This window comes from Dama dama, chromosome 5 (genome assembly GCF_033118175.1).
Source record: "Dama dama isolate Ldn47 chromosome 5, ASM3311817v1, whole genome shotgun sequence".
Taxonomy (NCBI): Eukaryota; Metazoa; Chordata; class Mammalia; order Artiodactyla; family Cervidae; genus Dama; species Dama dama.
Window position 1 is genome coordinate 11,517,387 of NC_083685.1, and position 16,631 is coordinate 11,534,017.

General features: G+C 45.1%; 1 protein-coding gene across 1 annotated transcript in view; it reads left to right on the forward strand.

Moving 5' to 3' along the window:
* RPH3A (rabphilin 3A) overlaps positions 1–16,631 on the forward strand; it is a 95,068-nt gene that overhangs the window by 18,872 nt on the left and 59,565 nt on the right. Inside the window, exon 3 of the mRNA XM_061140838.1 lies at positions 15,619–15,707. Coding sequence (XP_060996821.1) covers positions 15,637–15,707 — 71 coding nt within the window. The 5' untranslated portion in view covers positions 15,619–15,636. The remainder of the gene's footprint in view (positions 1–15,618; positions 15,708–16,631) is intronic.

A 16,631-nucleotide genomic window follows, 5' to 3' on the forward strand; every position in this document is an offset into this window, starting at 1 on the left:
ACCTCCTCTTCATTTTGGAGAAGGAAACTGCAACCCACTCCAGTATTCTTGCCTGAAAAATCCCATGGACAGAGGAGCCTGGTGGGCTACAGTTCATAGGGTTATGAAGAGTCAGACACGACTAAGCTAAGCGACTTCACTTTTCTCTTCCCTCTTCCTTTTGCCTCTAAATCCAGACCTTTAACCCAGTGCCTCCTGCTGGCTTCAGTCCTACATCAGAAGAGCTTGGTTTTTCCCTCAAGCCTTCTCTGTCACCAGGTCCCATTGCTGGGGACATTTTAGTTTCCTTTCTTGATTTTCCTTGCAACTTGGTCATGCAAAAACCAGATTAAAAACTCAGAATAATTATAAAACTTCAACGCCTCTTTTAAAGAGAAATGACCTTCAAATTTTCCTTTCTTTCCTGAATAAGAAGCTGGGAATCAGGGACAAGGGGACTCAATCCACACTTGTTCTTGGCTTTGAAAAATGAAGACTATCCTACTCCCTCAAATCAGCCCTCATAAGTGACCCATTTTATTGTAGAAACTGAGCTGGCAGCCTGGCTGGAGAGGAACCACTTGCAACTACCCCTGGCTCACTGCAAACCTTCTGCCTCTGAGCATGCCCCGTGGATGTTAGAGATTAAAAATATACTTAAAAACCCATTTGCTCCCAGCAGTGGTTTGTTATCTGATTAGACTCCAGAAAGGCTGTGTACTAGATGATTCCTGCAAGCTTTCCATCCCCAGTTGAACCCCAAGTCAATATGTTCCTTCTTGGCTGGTTTCCATTCTTCTTCTTCACCTCATTCTGCCCCTAGAAAGGTGATGGTGTAGGAATGGGACTTGAAGTGCACCTTTGGTTTTGCATGGGAGAAATTGGCCAGGAGACAAACCACAATGACAGTCCTTTTAGGTCCTTGGCTCTTTGCCTCCCAAATTGCCTCTTTGCATCAATTATCTTATTATCGGCCCTCTGCCTCTACTGCATTCTGAAAAATAAAATAGAAAACAGACCAAACTACTAAGTATTTGTCCCACTTAATAGTCCTCTTTGTAAGAGGAAAAGTAGAAAGGTAGGAGTGCTTGCTGATTAGTATTCTATATATATTTACATATGATACATATGTATATATGATATATAACATCTTTATATATGTATATGTTATTTATTTTATTTATACATATATGTATTTATGTGTGTGTCTGTGCTCCTTTGCTCAGTTGTGTCTGACTCTTTGCGACCCCATGGACTGACTGTAGCCCACCAGGTTCCTCTGCCTGGAAAATTCAGGCAAGAATACTGGAGTAGGTTGCCATGCTCTTCTCCAGGGGATCATCACCCCCACCCCCCCAACACACACACACAAGGATCGAACTTTCATCTTCTGAGTTTCCTGCATTGCAGCAGATTCTTTACTGCTAAGCCACCTAGGAAGCTGTGTGTGTGTGTGTGTGTGTGTGTGTGTAGAGAGAGGGAGGGAGCAGATTATCATTCTTTGCGGTAGTTATGTTCTGTAAAGTCATCATGTTATGTTTTGTAAAGTTCATCATCATGGTCACTGATGAACAAATGACTAAACCATTGCTCCCAGAGGAAAATCAGGGTTAAGTTCTTGCAAGCTTCTGGTTACACTGCATCAACCAATCCATATATATCCTTGCTTTCTGTGCTTCTGTTTAAAGACACCTTATTTAATACACATCTTAGTCTGTTTGAGCTACATTGATGGAAAGCCTAACTCAAACTAATTCAAGTGATGCTAAAGGACATCTATTGGCCAGCATAATCAAAGAGTCCATGACACAGCTGAGGCGTGACTGGATTCCATAGCTTAACAGCTGTAGGAGTGAGATCTGACTGTCTCTTCATTCTGCTTCCCTTTGGGTTACCCTCACTCCCAGGCAGATTTTCTCTACCTGGTCAAACCTCACCAAGTTAAGTTTGTCTTATCCCATCTTCAGTCCAGTAAAGAAAAAAGAGAAACTCCTTCCTAAGATATTCCAACAAAAGTTGCAGGACTGAGTCTAATTGGCTTGTATTGGGGAACCAATACAACTTTGAATCAGAAGAGGAGAATATGTTGATTACCCAGACCAGGGTCATGTGACTGCCTCATGGCTGGTAGTTGAGGTCATTCCCATCAGAACCCCATGGGTAAGATAGGAAAAGGATGGTTCACTAAAATAAAATTGGAGTGCTGATACCAGGAGAAGGAGGGACAGTTGTCCACTTCCCATCCCCCCATGGAACATTCCATCTTGTGGAGGATGATTTCGTGAACTATAGGAGGCTAAGCCCTGAGTTTCTGTATCCCAAGTACTTTAAAATTTCAGAGATGAAAGGGTTCAAGGGGCTATAGGAGGCATCATGGGACTGTAAGAGTTGAACTGGGCCTTGAGGTGTTAAATGGAGGAGCAGGAACATTTCAGAGAATGAAAAAGGCTTCTCAACACCTTACCTTCCTGGTAGCTTCTGTTGCATGAACCTTGGGGAGAAAAGTGTGATTCACATCATAAAATGATGGTGGATCACAACTTTTAGAAAGTTCATCAATTACTAGTTTCACCCCATGTACATACACACACACACACTTTCGTATATTCACTAAAATGAGAGAAAAAGTGAAAGTGAAGTCGTTCAGTTGTGTCTGACTCTGCGACCCCATCCATGGACTGTAGCCTACGAGGTTCCTCCATCCATGGAATTTTCCAGGCAAGAGTACTGGAGTGGGTTGCCATTTCCTTCTCCAGTTCCCACCCAGGGATCGAACCTGGGTCTCCTGCATTGCAAGCAGTCGCTTTTTACTATCTGAGCCGCCAGGGAAGCTCCAAAATGAGAGAAGTAAAGTATTAAATGTGTGCCCTGTCTGTGGTCCTAAACCATAGCTCAGGCCAAAGCTCTCTTGATGTCTCCCCAACTTTTCTAAGAAGTCCTGCTTCTTATTGGTTCTGATTCAGTTTGGGGGAAAGCCAATTAATGTTATTAAACCTCAACTTTCCATCTGTAAAATGGACTCAATGATGTCTCTTTGCAAGCATTGTATGAGCCAATGTATGTAAATCATATAGTGTGGTCACTGGCACCCAGTAAATGGTAAATACCATTAGAGCTGTTATTCTCAGCTATTATATCCTGGAGATGTGACAGGATATAATGGAGACTTTAACTTATTTAATTCTAACCATGTACCAGACACTATTCTAAACACTTTACAAGTATTAACTCATTTAATCCTTCAACATCCCTACAAGGTAAATACTACTATCACTATTATTATGAAGTTTTTCATATGAGGAAACTAAGGCGCTGAGAGGTTTAGTAACTATCCTAACATCATACAGCTAGAAAGAGACAGAGTTGTAATTTGAACTGTGGCAACTTAGCACCTTTCAACCTCTGCACTCCTCTGCCTCCAGTGATGAAGGTCATAGCACCCACATGCCCAGGTCATTGTAAAGACCACGGACTTTGTAAATTGCAGAGTGCTCCATCCATTCTTGCTCTGGTGGCTGTTTTCATGGGGACATAGGGAGAGGAACAGGAACTTTGGGGTTCACTTGGGTTCTCCAGCCAACCCTGACTGAGATTCATTTTTCTGTTGCTTTCCCCCACTTGGTGTCAGGACAGCAGGAAAGAGGAGTGGATAGAGCCAAGTCTTCAAGATTTATTATTCATGGGAACCAAGAGAAGCTTTTTGTTCTTTCTGACCTGGTCTCAGATTTCTTAGAATCCACCTCCCAGGAAGGTAGCACGGCTGGATCATCTGAGGCAAAAACTGTCCTTCCTGGCCAGAGACCCTGTAACCTACGTTCCTTTGGAGGGTGAGAATTCTGCAAAAGCCTCTGGGTGACACCAAGTGAGGGTTTGCCCTGCCCAGCACTAGCCTCTGCTCTCTACTGCTGTGTTTTCCAGTCCAACCTCTCAACAACCCTATGAAGGAAGGGCTGTTACAGCCCCCGTTTTACAGCCTCAAGATAATTGAGGCTCTGAAATGTAAAGTAATTTTTTCCAGGCTCACTCAGCTCAAGTTTAGCTGGGGGTTGAATTCAGGTCCATGTAATGCCAAAGCCTGAGCTCTTGGTGGAAGATTCTGTCATGGAATTTGTATCATATGTGAAAACGACTGTGTTGTGTGTGTGGAGCGGGGATGTTGGAACTGAAGATGGTTGGTGTGTAGATGCAGTTGAATATGGGGATGACTGGCATAGATGTGAGTGTGTTGTGGGTGGAGAAAGTGCTGGGGGTGTGGGAGGAGGGGTGGTTAGGAGTGTGTGGAGTGTGTGTGGTAGAGGGTGTGTGGATGTGTAGTTTGAGTATGAATGGGCATAAGTGCACCAGAATGTTGTCAATAGGGATGGACAAATCTAAGTATGTGGCGTGGGAAGGAAGGGGGCTGTAGCGTGAGTGTAGATAGGTGTTGGTGAACCGAAGTAGAGGGTGTGGGTGACAGTGAATGTGAGTGTGTGTTTGTGTGTGTTGAGGTGAGGAGGCAAGCAAAGCTCTTCCTAAGCCCTGATTGCTTCTTCCAAGGATGGAATGACACGTGCATTTTTCCAGGGCAGGGCACATCTGAGACCAGAGTACTGAATCTTTCTCTCTTATAAATGGAAACTGGCCTTGCTTGCTTGATGAGAGAGTCAGACAAGTGAAATGTGAGGAGTTTTGCTCACACATAAGAGGAAAGTCTGTGAACTTGAACCATTCCTTTTCAAATGCAGAAAGAGGCCATTTCGGAAAAGCTCATAGCCCTCTTTACAGCAGTCCCAACAAGTAGTTTTGCTGTGTGTGCTTGACCAACTCCAGTGAACGGGAACTCATTACTTCTCAAAGTAGCACATCCCCCTTTTGATACCTCTGATCGTATCAGCTCTAACAAGAGCTGGATATTGTTTGTTTGTTTTGGTTTGCGGGATTTGGGGCCACACTGTGTGGCTTGTGGGATCTTAGTTCCCCAGCCAGGGTTTGAACCCATATCTCCTGCAGTAGAAGCGCTGAGTCCTAACCACTGGACTGCCAGGGAATTCCCAAGAGCTGTTCTTTACCTTATGCCAGACTTTCCCTCACTGTACCTTTCACTTGGTGGTGCCAGATCTAGCTGGGCAGCTGTGCATATGAGTGGTTGTCCAGAGTGATCGTCAGGAGTATTGGTGTCACGGGAAGATACACCTGGATTTATACCTGGTTGGCTCCCCCATCGCTGGAGAAGGGACAGGCTACCCACTCCGGTATGCTTGGCCTTCCCTTGTGGCTCAGTGGGTAAAGAATCGCCTGCAATGTGGGAGACCTGGGTTTGATCCCTGGGTTGGGAAGATCCCCTGGAGAAGGGAATGGCTACCCACTCCAGTATTCTGGCTTGGAGAATTCCATGGACTGTATAGTCCATGGGGGTCACAAAATGTCAGACACGACTGAGCAACTTTCACTTAAAAGAACAAATATTGTATTATTTGCAACAATAGTCAAGATAACAGAGTGGTCAGAAGGCTCATTTATACAAGACCCAGATCCAGGAATATCTTTGGATTTTCTACCTGCTACCATGTGACCTTGGCAAATCAGGACCTCAGTTTCCTTATCTGTAAAATGGGAGTGCTATGTCTCCTATCTGTGATTTGTGAAAGTGCCCCTCAAATGAGAGGATGCTGTTTTTTTCAAAGGGATAAATGCCCCTCTCTGCTCTGAGTATTTCATCCCTGAGGCAGAGGAGGAATTAGGGTGACACTTGTGGTCTCTGTGACATGAAGAAAGTTAGCTTAGGGCTGCAAATAAGTCAGTTCCAACTGAGTTTTAATCAGAATGAATGATATTGCAACTTGAGCCTGAGTGGCAGCCAGAGGCCATTAAGCTAAATTACTTGTTTTAATACGCAGACCTGTCTAATCACATTTTCCTGTTTGGGGCTGTGTGTGTCTGTGCAAGTGTGCGCAAGTGCAGAAATCAATCTTGAGCTTTCCCTCTTCTCCTTACTCACCACAATGGAGTTGGAGCAGAGATAAACTCAATTAACAACACAACAAAGGCGAGCTTCCACTTTATCAAGGAATCAGGTAATTGTCTGGGCTATGCAGGGAGCCCTGAAGAGTGTTCTGTTAATAGTGTCTGCCTTTGCATTTTATTGTTCAGTATTTGGGTGTGTAGACTTGGGGTTCAGAGGGATTCATAACCTAGGGAAAGAGGGAAATGATGGGGACAGGAGGACATTTTTCCCCCAGGAAGATCAATTCTGGCTGCTCTGCCCTGCTTTCAGTGTGTGTCATGTGTTTTCTGCTGTGGACTCATTTTGAATGCATGCACTGTTATGGCTTATTGGCTGTGTGTCCTTGAACAAATGACCTTACCTCTCTGGGCTTCAGTTTTCTGATCTGTAAAAGTGGGTAACAAAAGTTCTTGTTTTCTAGGATCTTTATGAAGATACAACTAGATATTGCACATGAAACAGTGCAGTTACCGGCTCACAGTGAGTCCAGAAAGGATGGGTTAGGTTGTGCTGTGATAATAGCAATCCTCAAAGTTGCAAGGACCAAGACAACAGAACTCTATTTCTCACTCATGCTACCTGGATATGGTGGGTTAGCAGTGGGTGTCTGCTCTGCATTTGTCCTCACATAGGGACCCAGACTGAGGGGGGAGCTCCATCCTCATATGTCTACGATTGTCAAGACAGGAAAAGGGGAAAGCGGTGACGTGAGCCCTTGCTTTAGTTTCCACCTGGATTTTTTTTTTTTTTTTTTTGGCCAAAACAGTTTGTGTTCCAGCCTTCCAGGAAGAGGGAAGAGCAATCCTATCGCATTGTGGGAAGTCAGAAATATTTAGTTATCAGCATTAATGACAACCATTATGATCTAGTCACTAAGTTGTATCCGACTCTTGCAACCCCATGGACTGTAGTCTGCCAGGCTCCTCTGTCCATGGGGTTCTCCAGGCAAGAATACTGGAGTGGGTTGCCATTTCCTTTTCCATAGCACTCTCAAGTAACCCTTGTGTTAGTACAATTATATTGCTCTTATCATAATAACAGAATGCATTTTGTTGTTGTTTTTATTTCCATCATTCATTATCATGCTTCACATACTTAATCTGGCTTCAAGAATCCTGAAACTTTTCCTACTCATGCCAAAGTTGGGTTCCCATTTCTTTAAGAAAACATAGCTGATATTTTTATTAATAACAACATAAATAAATGATAGTTCCCACTTACAAGAAGATGGCTTGTGTCAGGCCTCATCTCATTTAATCTTCACAATTCTATTTTGAGATGGGTCCTGTTATTGTCCCCACTTTACAGATGAGGAAACAGGGTCAGGAAGGTGAATCCACTTGTCAGGCTCATAAATGGCAGAATGGACTTGGCCCCCCCACCTCATACTCGAAGTCACCTTGCTGAACTGTCTGCTAAGAATATGTGGTCTTAGCCTCTGGATCTTTAACTGGAAGCAGGGGTTGTCTGCGTGGAGAGTGCTGGAGACGCTATGCACTGTCCTTGTTGACCCACAGAAACAGGGGTTCATCACTGGGACCTATTCACTCTTTTCTGTTTTCCCCTTTTCCCAGCCTTACAATCACCCCAGGCTCCATCCCCCTGAATGTCTCCATTCCTTAAATATTCCATGTCCATTGAAGCCTCTGAGCATTTGCTCACTCTATTCCCTCATCTTTTCCTCCAGTCTTCTTGTCTTGCATACTCCAGCTCATCCTTCAGGGAGCAGTCCCAGTCTTACCCGTTTTGGGAAGGACCCACCCCACCCCCACCCCCAGACAGAGCCAATCCCATAACCTGTCTGCTTCCATGGCATTTTGTACATTAATGAATCTAAACATTTTCTAGACACACACAATGCAGTCCATTTGGAGGAGGGAGGAAATTAGTCTTTGTTTTTAATTAATGCCAGTTCTCTCATCCTAGCTTTTAATATTGGCACCTCATTTGTCTATTAAGTACTTAGTTTTGCTTTTAATTAGTGCTGTTTATTGTCACTGAATTTTAATTGTCAGTGCAGGGTCTCAGCAGGCCTTGGTGAGGATGCATAACAAATGTTTCTTGTCCTCTTGCATAACCTCAGCTTGGGTGGCAGTGCCTCTGAAGTAAAGAAGGGGGGGCATTTCTGGGGGGGTGGATGAAGATGGGTGTTTTTTTCCCAGACTTCAGCCAATTCTGGTTTTCTTTGAGATCCCCATTTGCTCCAAGGTAGCTGGTTTATAAAGACACATAAAGAGAGGTTAGGAGGGTTCTAATGACAGAAATTCAATTCAAATTTGACTTCAGGAGAAAAAAAAAAATAGGAGCATATTTGTTCATATGTTCAGCATATGGTAGCCAAAACAGACCATGAGGGATTCAGGTGTGGCTGGATCCAGCATTCCAACAGCATCATCAGGAACCAGTCACTCTCCATCTCTTAACTCCACTTTCATCCCTTGACAGACCTTTCCTATCTGGTGCCAAAAAGTGACCAATAGCAGCTCCGGTTTTCTTTTCTACCAGTTTAGCAATCACAATGGAAAAAGAATGCTTCTTTCCACGTAGTTCCAACAAGTCTTAGGGCATACCTTTACTGGTCCAGACTGGGACATGTGCCTATCCCTGAGCCCATGGGGCATATAATACACTGATTGGTTAGAGATGGATCTTTGGTCCACCTTTAGGGACCAGGTTTGGGTAATCTCCATCTGAGCCACACAGATTGATATGAGAGAGGGATGGTTTCCCAAAGGAAAATTGGGGGTGCTGTTACTTTAAAAAAAAAAAAAGAAAGGGATAAGTGATGGACAGGAAAAAGCAAGAAATCTCTACCCCAGGTATCCACTGCAGTGTCTCACTTGGGCCTAAAAACACCTAGAAATTAGACATGTGTTCTTCTCCCCAGCCCCACCCTCAAATAGCACTAACAATGACCTCTTTGCTTAATCCTTAAAAAGTATTTTATCTTACCAGGCCTCTGCATGTGTATTAACCCTTTGGCTCTTCCCAAAAACCCTGTGAAGTTGGCATAACAAAGATGGGAATTTTTACACCCTCATTTTAATCAGATGCAGAAACTGAGGCCCAGAATGACTAAATGAGATGCCAGGAAATGAATAGGGGAGCTAAGGTCAGATCCCAGACTTTGGGTCCAAGGCCAGGAATTGTTCCACAACATGGGCTGCTCCATCAGCCAGATCTTACTGCATAACAAAGCAACCCACAAATGAGTGAATTAGGACAACAGCTATTTATTTATCTCAAGATTGTTTAGAGTCAGCCACTGGGTTGAGTTCACCTGGTTGGTTCTTCTGGTCAAGGCCAGACGTGGGTGATCTTGGCTGGGCTTGTTCACTTCTGTGGTTAGCTGGTACATTAGCTGGGACTGGCTAGTTTATGATGGAGCAGCTGCATAGGCTAGGACAATTGTGGCCCCTTACAACGTGGTCTCTGCAAATTGCCAGAGTTGTAGAGCAGTGGGAGATGAGTTGTGTGCCTGCCTTAAAAACCCATAAAATCCTGTGGGATTTTTTGAGGGCTTATGGCAGGAACCATCTGTTATTGCGATATGGTGATGGGAGAACCCTGGGGAGATGACAGTGAATTTGCTCTGTTTCAAGGCTGGCAGCACAGAGATGCCTTCATCTGGAGCATCTCTCAGACTTGTTTCTGTCCTCATCTTGGACACCAACCAGCTCAGCATGGAAGGAGTCAAAGTATTGTCATTCCAGATTTGGCCAGGTTCAGGGGAGGCTGGGGATGACCCAACTGGTTCTGGAAGCAGAGAGAAGCCAGCAGCAGCCTGCATCCCCTGGATGAAGCTGGGGTGAAGGATGCTGGGGCTCTGAGAGAGTGGAATGGCAAGGCTTGTAGGCAGGTGGAGGCATGCTCAGCTCTGTCAAGTACAGTAGGCAGGGCAAGAGACCACCATCTTTCTCTCACTTGCATGCCAAGTGTCCTTGCCATGGCAAAGGTATGTAGGCACCATGCTGCTGCTTCTGCTGCTAAGTCGCTTCAGTCGTGTCCGACTCTATGCGACCCCACAGACGGCAGCCCACCAGGCTCCTCCGTCCCTGGGATTCTCCAGGCAAGTACACTGGAGTGGATTGCCATTTCCTTCTCCAATGCATGAAAGTGAAAAGTGAAAGTGAAGTTGCTCAGTCGTGTCTGACTCTTTGCGACCCATGGACTGCAGCCTACCAGGCTCCTCCGTCCATGGGATTTTCCAGGAAAGAGTACTGGAGTGGATTGCCGTTGCCTTCTCTGGTAGGAACCATGAGTGCCTGTCAAATAATCAAAGCTGGATGCATGGTTGAGACAGAATAGGATATATTCAGTTCACTTCTCAAAGTCCTTGTGTGACTCCTACATCACTCAGAGTAGAAGCTTAAGTGGTCCTGATGATCTGAGGTCCACCCCGCGCACCCCCCCCCCCCCCCGCCGACGACCTCCACTGCTGCTTCAGCTCCCACTCATCTCCCCCTTGCTCACTCCACTCCGGCCACTCTGCCCTCCTTATCATTTCTCCAGCTAACCAGGTACACACCCACCCCGGGGCCTTGGTACTTGCTTTCCCCCTCCACTTAGAATGCTCCGCCACAAGATAGCCACATGGCTCAGTCCATTACCCACTTCAGGTCTTTGCTCAAATATAATTTCTCAGTGAGCCTCCACCCTTTTTTTTTAACCACATCTCACAGCTTGTGGAATCTTAGTTCCCCAACTAGGGATCGAACCCAGGCCCCTGGTAGTGATAGCGCTAACCACTGGACCACCAGGGAATTCCCTAGACCACTTATTTAAAATCAAACTTCCCTCTCATTCACCAACCCTCCTTTGTTTTTCTTTAAAGTGCTCAATCACCAGCTGACACGCTTTCATTTGACTTACTGTTTCCCCACTAGAAGGGAAGCTCCATGAGGACAAAGATTTTCCTTTTTTATTTGTTTTAATGCCGTATCCCTAGTGCCTAGACCAGTGTCTGCCACAGAGTAATAGATGTTCTATAAATTTCTTTTATTCTTCCCGTTTCTCAAGAGAAGCTGGCAATCTGTATTTTTAATTAAATCCTGTGCCTTTAAAATACTGGCTTACTCTTACTTTTAAAAACTATTGCATGGGCCAAACAAAACATACTTTCAGCCTGGATGCTGTCAGTGAAGTCCCCCCAGCCCCACTTCACTCATGTTTGGAGCCCTTGGTGTAAGTTGCATATCCCATCCCATCAGGCAGTCTGAGTGATTCCGCCCCCCTCCCTCCACCCCGGATTCCTAATTGAGTAGAGATAGGATGGACTCAGGGGGAGAGGAGCAGGGCAGGAAAAGAGACACAGAGATGGAACCGATTTGGCACCATCCAAGCTGGTGGCTGCAGGTTCTACTGTGAAGCATCTGGTTTAATTCCAGCTCTGTGGGGCTGGGAGACTGACTGTGGCATTGAACTCCACGCAGACAGCTGCAGCCCATGCTGGGTCCCTGCAGTGCCCTGAAGTGCCACGTGCAGGGCCGCCACCAGCCCAGCCCAGCCCTGCCGCGTCATGCTTAGACACCTGCTGTGACTCTGAAGCTTAATGGACAGTCAGGGTTGTTTGGTTTTTTTTTTTTTTTTCTTTTTCAGTTCAACTAAACCCAGATTCTGGGGAATGGAGGCAGTTCCTTAACAAACAGTGCTGATGGGAGCCAGGGGAGAAGTAGGTAGAACAAAATGCAGAGGGAGAAAGGCAGGGTTCTGGAATCTTTTCTGGGCTTGGCACTGGGTCTTTGAGTCATTTTAAAATGCAGGTGATTTAAAGATTAGTGCCAATCTGTGGAGGTAAGCAGATCTGGAACAACGCCTGGCTCTGTCACTTACATGCAGATTTACTGAGTACCTTCCGCATTCACTGAGCTCTAGGACTTGTGTGGAGATTCATTGAACACCTACTGTATACCACACTCCTGCAAAGTGAAAACATAAGGCCCCTTGTTCAAATGCCATAAAACATCTTGAGATGATGACAGCAAAGCATTAAGCCAAGTGTGGGCTCTTCTAAGGACGGGGTCATTCTGAGTTCAGGGTCCTTCTAGACATGGGTCCCTGTGCGACTGTACCGGCCAAAGCTTCATGAAGTTGGTTCCACATGCACTGGAGTCACTGCTGAACAAATACAGACCCAGACCCATAATATCTCTCATGGATATTATGGAATAGGTGGGGAAACAAACAGTGAATAAGTAAAGAAAAAATAATAATTACATATCTTGATAAATATTATAGAGGAAACAAACAGTGAGAATTAAGTAAGGAGTGAGAGGAGGTGACTTAGAGGGTGTAGTCTGTGAAGGCTTCTTGGAGGAGGTGACATTTGAGCAGAGACCAGCAGAGCATGAGCAGAAACCCGCTATGCAAGAGTAAGAGGAAGATGCTATCAAGGCAGAGACTCAGCAAAGGCAAACACTTGGCAGCTGGAAAAGCCAGCTTGACTGGAGCATGGTCCAAGATCTAGGAACAGTATCAGGTAGAAGGTCATGACAGTTCTTTGAGGTCACGGAGAGAGTCTTAAATCTTATATGCATTGGACAGCCAATAAATTGAAGTAATTTATTATTTAAAAATTATCTTTTGAAAAAGACATTTATTTTTGAATAGCTAAAGTATCTTCATGGTTGCAAATACAAAGGGGTATCATGTGACAGTTTTTCCCATCTCAGGCCCAACCTCCCAGGCTCCTTCCATAGAGGCCAATGGTATTGTCCGTTTCTTGTGTGTTCTTTTCAGAGATGCTTTATGCATATACAACCTAAACATGCACATTATCCTACTTTCCCTGTTTACGCAAGAGTGTTCTCGAACAGTGTTCTATGTCTTGGCCTGGCCACTAGACAAGTAATCTTGGTGATCAATCCATATCCATCTTAAATTCTCATTATTCTTCGCAGCTGTGAAGCCCTCCACCATACAGATGCACCAGTATCCTGCTAGCCAGTGCTTGTTACTAGGCATTTAGATTGCTTCCTTGAAGGGCTTCAAGAAGGTCCTTGGGAAGTCCACTTAAACTCTCTGTGACTCAGTTACTCATCTGTGAAATGGGATAAGGACGTTTACCTCCTAAATCTATTTTGAGGATTGTTGTTGTTCAGTCGCTATGTCGTGTCCAACTCTTTGCTACCCCATGAACTACAGCACAGCAGGCTTCCCTTTCCTTCACTATTTCCTGGAGTTTGCCCAAACTCATGTCCATTGAGTCAGTGATACCATCCATCCATCTCATCCTCTTCTGCCTCCTTTTCCTCCTACCTTCAGTCTTTCCCAGCATCAGGGTCTTTTCCAATGAGTTGGCTCTTTGCATCAGGTGGTCAAAGTTTGGAGCTTCAGCTTCAGCATCAGTCCTTCCAGTGAATATTTAGGGTTGATTTCCTTTAAGATTGACTGGTTTGATCTCCTTGCAGTCCAAGGGACTCTCAAGAGTCTTCTCCAGCCCCACAATTCGAAAGCATCAATTTTTCGGCACTCAGCCCTCTTTGTGGTCCATCTCTCACATCCATACATGACTACTGGAAAAACCATAGCTTTGACTATGTGGACTTTTTGAGGATTAAATGAGATAAAATCTGAAAGGCAGTTAGCAGGTACCAAACCCTTGATATTTGAACTAGTGATTGTTGCTGTTGTTTCTTTCATTCCTTGGCGCTCACAGCAGGGCTGTGGTGTGGCCCCTTTGCTGTGGTGCCCAGCAGAGAGCTAAGCCTCTGGCTTCCAGGGAAGGTAATTATTTTATGCTTTCTGAACTTGCCGCTGCCTCACTAGATTTAAGCCAGGGCTTTGGCTCTAACAGAGCATGTGATCTCCAGGCTGGGTGGGCAGATGTCTGTTCCGAGCATCAGAATTTGGAGATCAGAGTTCCTGAGCGGAGACTGTGTATCACCCGTCCCATCCCCTCATCTCCGCCTCCTGGGATCCTCCAAGGGCACTGTTGCATCTTGCTTCAGGATGCAATGCATTCAAACGAACGCTTAGCTGTTCCGGTCAAGGGCAGCCGAGGAAGCTCATTACTGAGGACTGACGCTCTCGGTACCCAGCAGGGACCAGTGGACCCCAGGGGGCCCGGGCAGCCTCATTCAGCTCTTGGCACAGGCAGTAATGAGAAGTTAAGGTTTTTTTTCAGCATATTTCCTTCACAACAGGAGTCATTGCTCCTTTTTCTGTTTTCAGAGTGGAAACAATGGAACGGTCATATTATTCTAGGAAGATTATGTTAACCACCTGGGAGCAGATGAAATGGCTTTTCTGTAAGGGGTCTTTCCTCTCCTGTGTCCAATCATCAGAGCCCTCCACCCCCACCCCACCCACGTGAATATTTAATGGTTGCAGAATAGGAAAGACAGTTCTCTCCCTGTTCCCCTCCCAACTGTTCATCTATTCTTCTTCCTAGGGAAAAGGACTGTGATGTAACAAGAACTTGAGCGAAATCAGGACCCACTGGACCCCATGACCTACCTTCCAAAACTTTTTAAAACAATAAATTAAATGTGATCTCCATAGTCTCTTTCCCCTTCCTCTTTGGCTATACTTGGGGGAGCAGGGAGGAGTGGAGGTCCAGAAAGAACACAAGTTCGCCTAAGTTCAGCTGGACTTGCTTAGCATTGAAGACTCATTCACGCATTCAATAATTATTTACTAAATGCCTTCTCCATGCCAGGAGCTATGCTGGGTATTGGAGATTAAACAGAGAACAAAACAGGAAGAGTTCTGCAAGAGGCTTACATTTTAGTGGGAGATTCCAACTGTTTTCACAAACTGTGGTTTATGTCTGTGACCATCTCCCTGGTCACTGTGTAGAGCATAGACTGAGGTGGGCCAAGAGCAGAAGCAGGGAGACAGTTGAAGAGGCTCCTGTAGTAAGGCAGGCTGGGGCAGCAGAGATTTGGATCAGCACATAAGCAAATTGGGCAGAGAATATTGGGAAGATTCTGGCTCTGTGGCAATCAAGCCATGACTTTCTGATGACGTGGGTGTAGAGTATTAAAAAGAAAGCAAGCCAGGGATGACTGTAGCATTTGAGACCTCAAAACTCTGAGAGACGGTTTTGCTTTTTTTTTTTTTTTTACCTACCCAAGGCCAAGTTGACTAGTACATGAGCCAGATGCCATCCTCTAGTAGAAATATCCCGGATTGGAGTTGAGAGCTCTTTCTCTTGGGCTTCCCAGGTAGCTCTAGTGTTAAAGAGCCCACCTGCAGGAGGCAAAAGAGATGCAGATTTGATCCCTGGGTGGGGACGATCCCCTGGAGGAGAGCATGGCAACCCTCCAGTATTCTTGGCAATAGTCCGGTATCCTTGCCTGGAGAATCCCCACGGATAGAGGAATCTGGTGGGCTACAGTCCATGGAGGGCGGGGGCAGAGAGTTGGACACAACTAAAGCGACTTAGCATGCACAGACGCACCCTTCCTCTTGCATCAAAAATGAATGGGAGGAACACAGATTAAAGGGAAAGAGTTCTTCATTCTGATCATTTCTGCCAGAAGAGGGCTGTGACAGTGTCCCTCTTGGTCCTGAAGGCCCCGTCTAGAGAGCGGGGAAGCTGGGTGAGGCTCTGTTTCCTCCCATGCCCCTCAGACATAGATAAGGGCCCTGAGAAGTAAGGAGTGACTGAATGACCATTTGCATGATGACCTTTCTCGTCTGATGTTTTCCAGGAGTTCTGGGCTTCGGCCATGACTGACACCGTGTTCAGCAGCAGCTCAAACCGTTGGATGTATCCCAGTGACCGACCCCTGCAATCAAAGTAAGTCACTGGGTCCTGGAAGTCGTCTGCTTAGGGGCAATGAGGCCCTGATCTACGCTTGAAGGAGGAGGGGAGTAGCAGGGAGAAAAAGAGAACTTCCATCCCTGGGGCGGGGAAAAAGAAGCCAGTGGGAGTTCTGTCATGGAAGCTCCTCCACTGATGTTACTACTTTGAAAGGCTGGAGTAACAAGATGAAACTCTGAGCTCCATGCCCTAAATGAAAGGTGGTCTGGTGAAATGGAAAGAGCACTAACCTGTTGATTAGAATCAGACTTGATTCTGGTCCTAAATCTGAACTAATTTACCGGGTGAGTCTATTTCCCTTCTTTGGGCCTCAGTTTATTATCAATTAAATAAGGAAGTTGGACTCAATCAGAGGTTGCAAACTGACAGGCCACCAGCTGACTCTGACTTGCAGAAATGTATTCTTTAGTTTTGGCCTGATCATTTAAAAATTGAGAAATTCACATAAAAATAACTTCACATTCTGTATTAAATAGTTACTATACCTGAATCGGTGGTGTATTGGCTCTGTACTGTGCTGGGTCCTTAGAGCTGTTGTTAAATTTGCAGGAATTTTGCAAGTTGATTGTTAAATATGACTGTTATTAAAAATTAAGTTGTATAGTTTTATAATTATATTAGGCAAGGGTGGTGAATACTCAACATTAATAATTTCTTACTTATTTTACTACATTTTGCTATTCTCTGTGTTACTTGTTGTCTGTGATACTTGTATAGTGAAATACTGTATATTAGTATGCTACTGCATGTTTCCTCCCAACTTTGCATTTAGTGATATCATATAGGTACCCGAAATCAGCCTCGCTGGGGTTTTTCTCTAGAAGTGCAACTGTTAAACATTCACCAGTGTACCACCGCCTAAAGACCTTGACAATCTACGTCTGTTGTTTATCATCACTG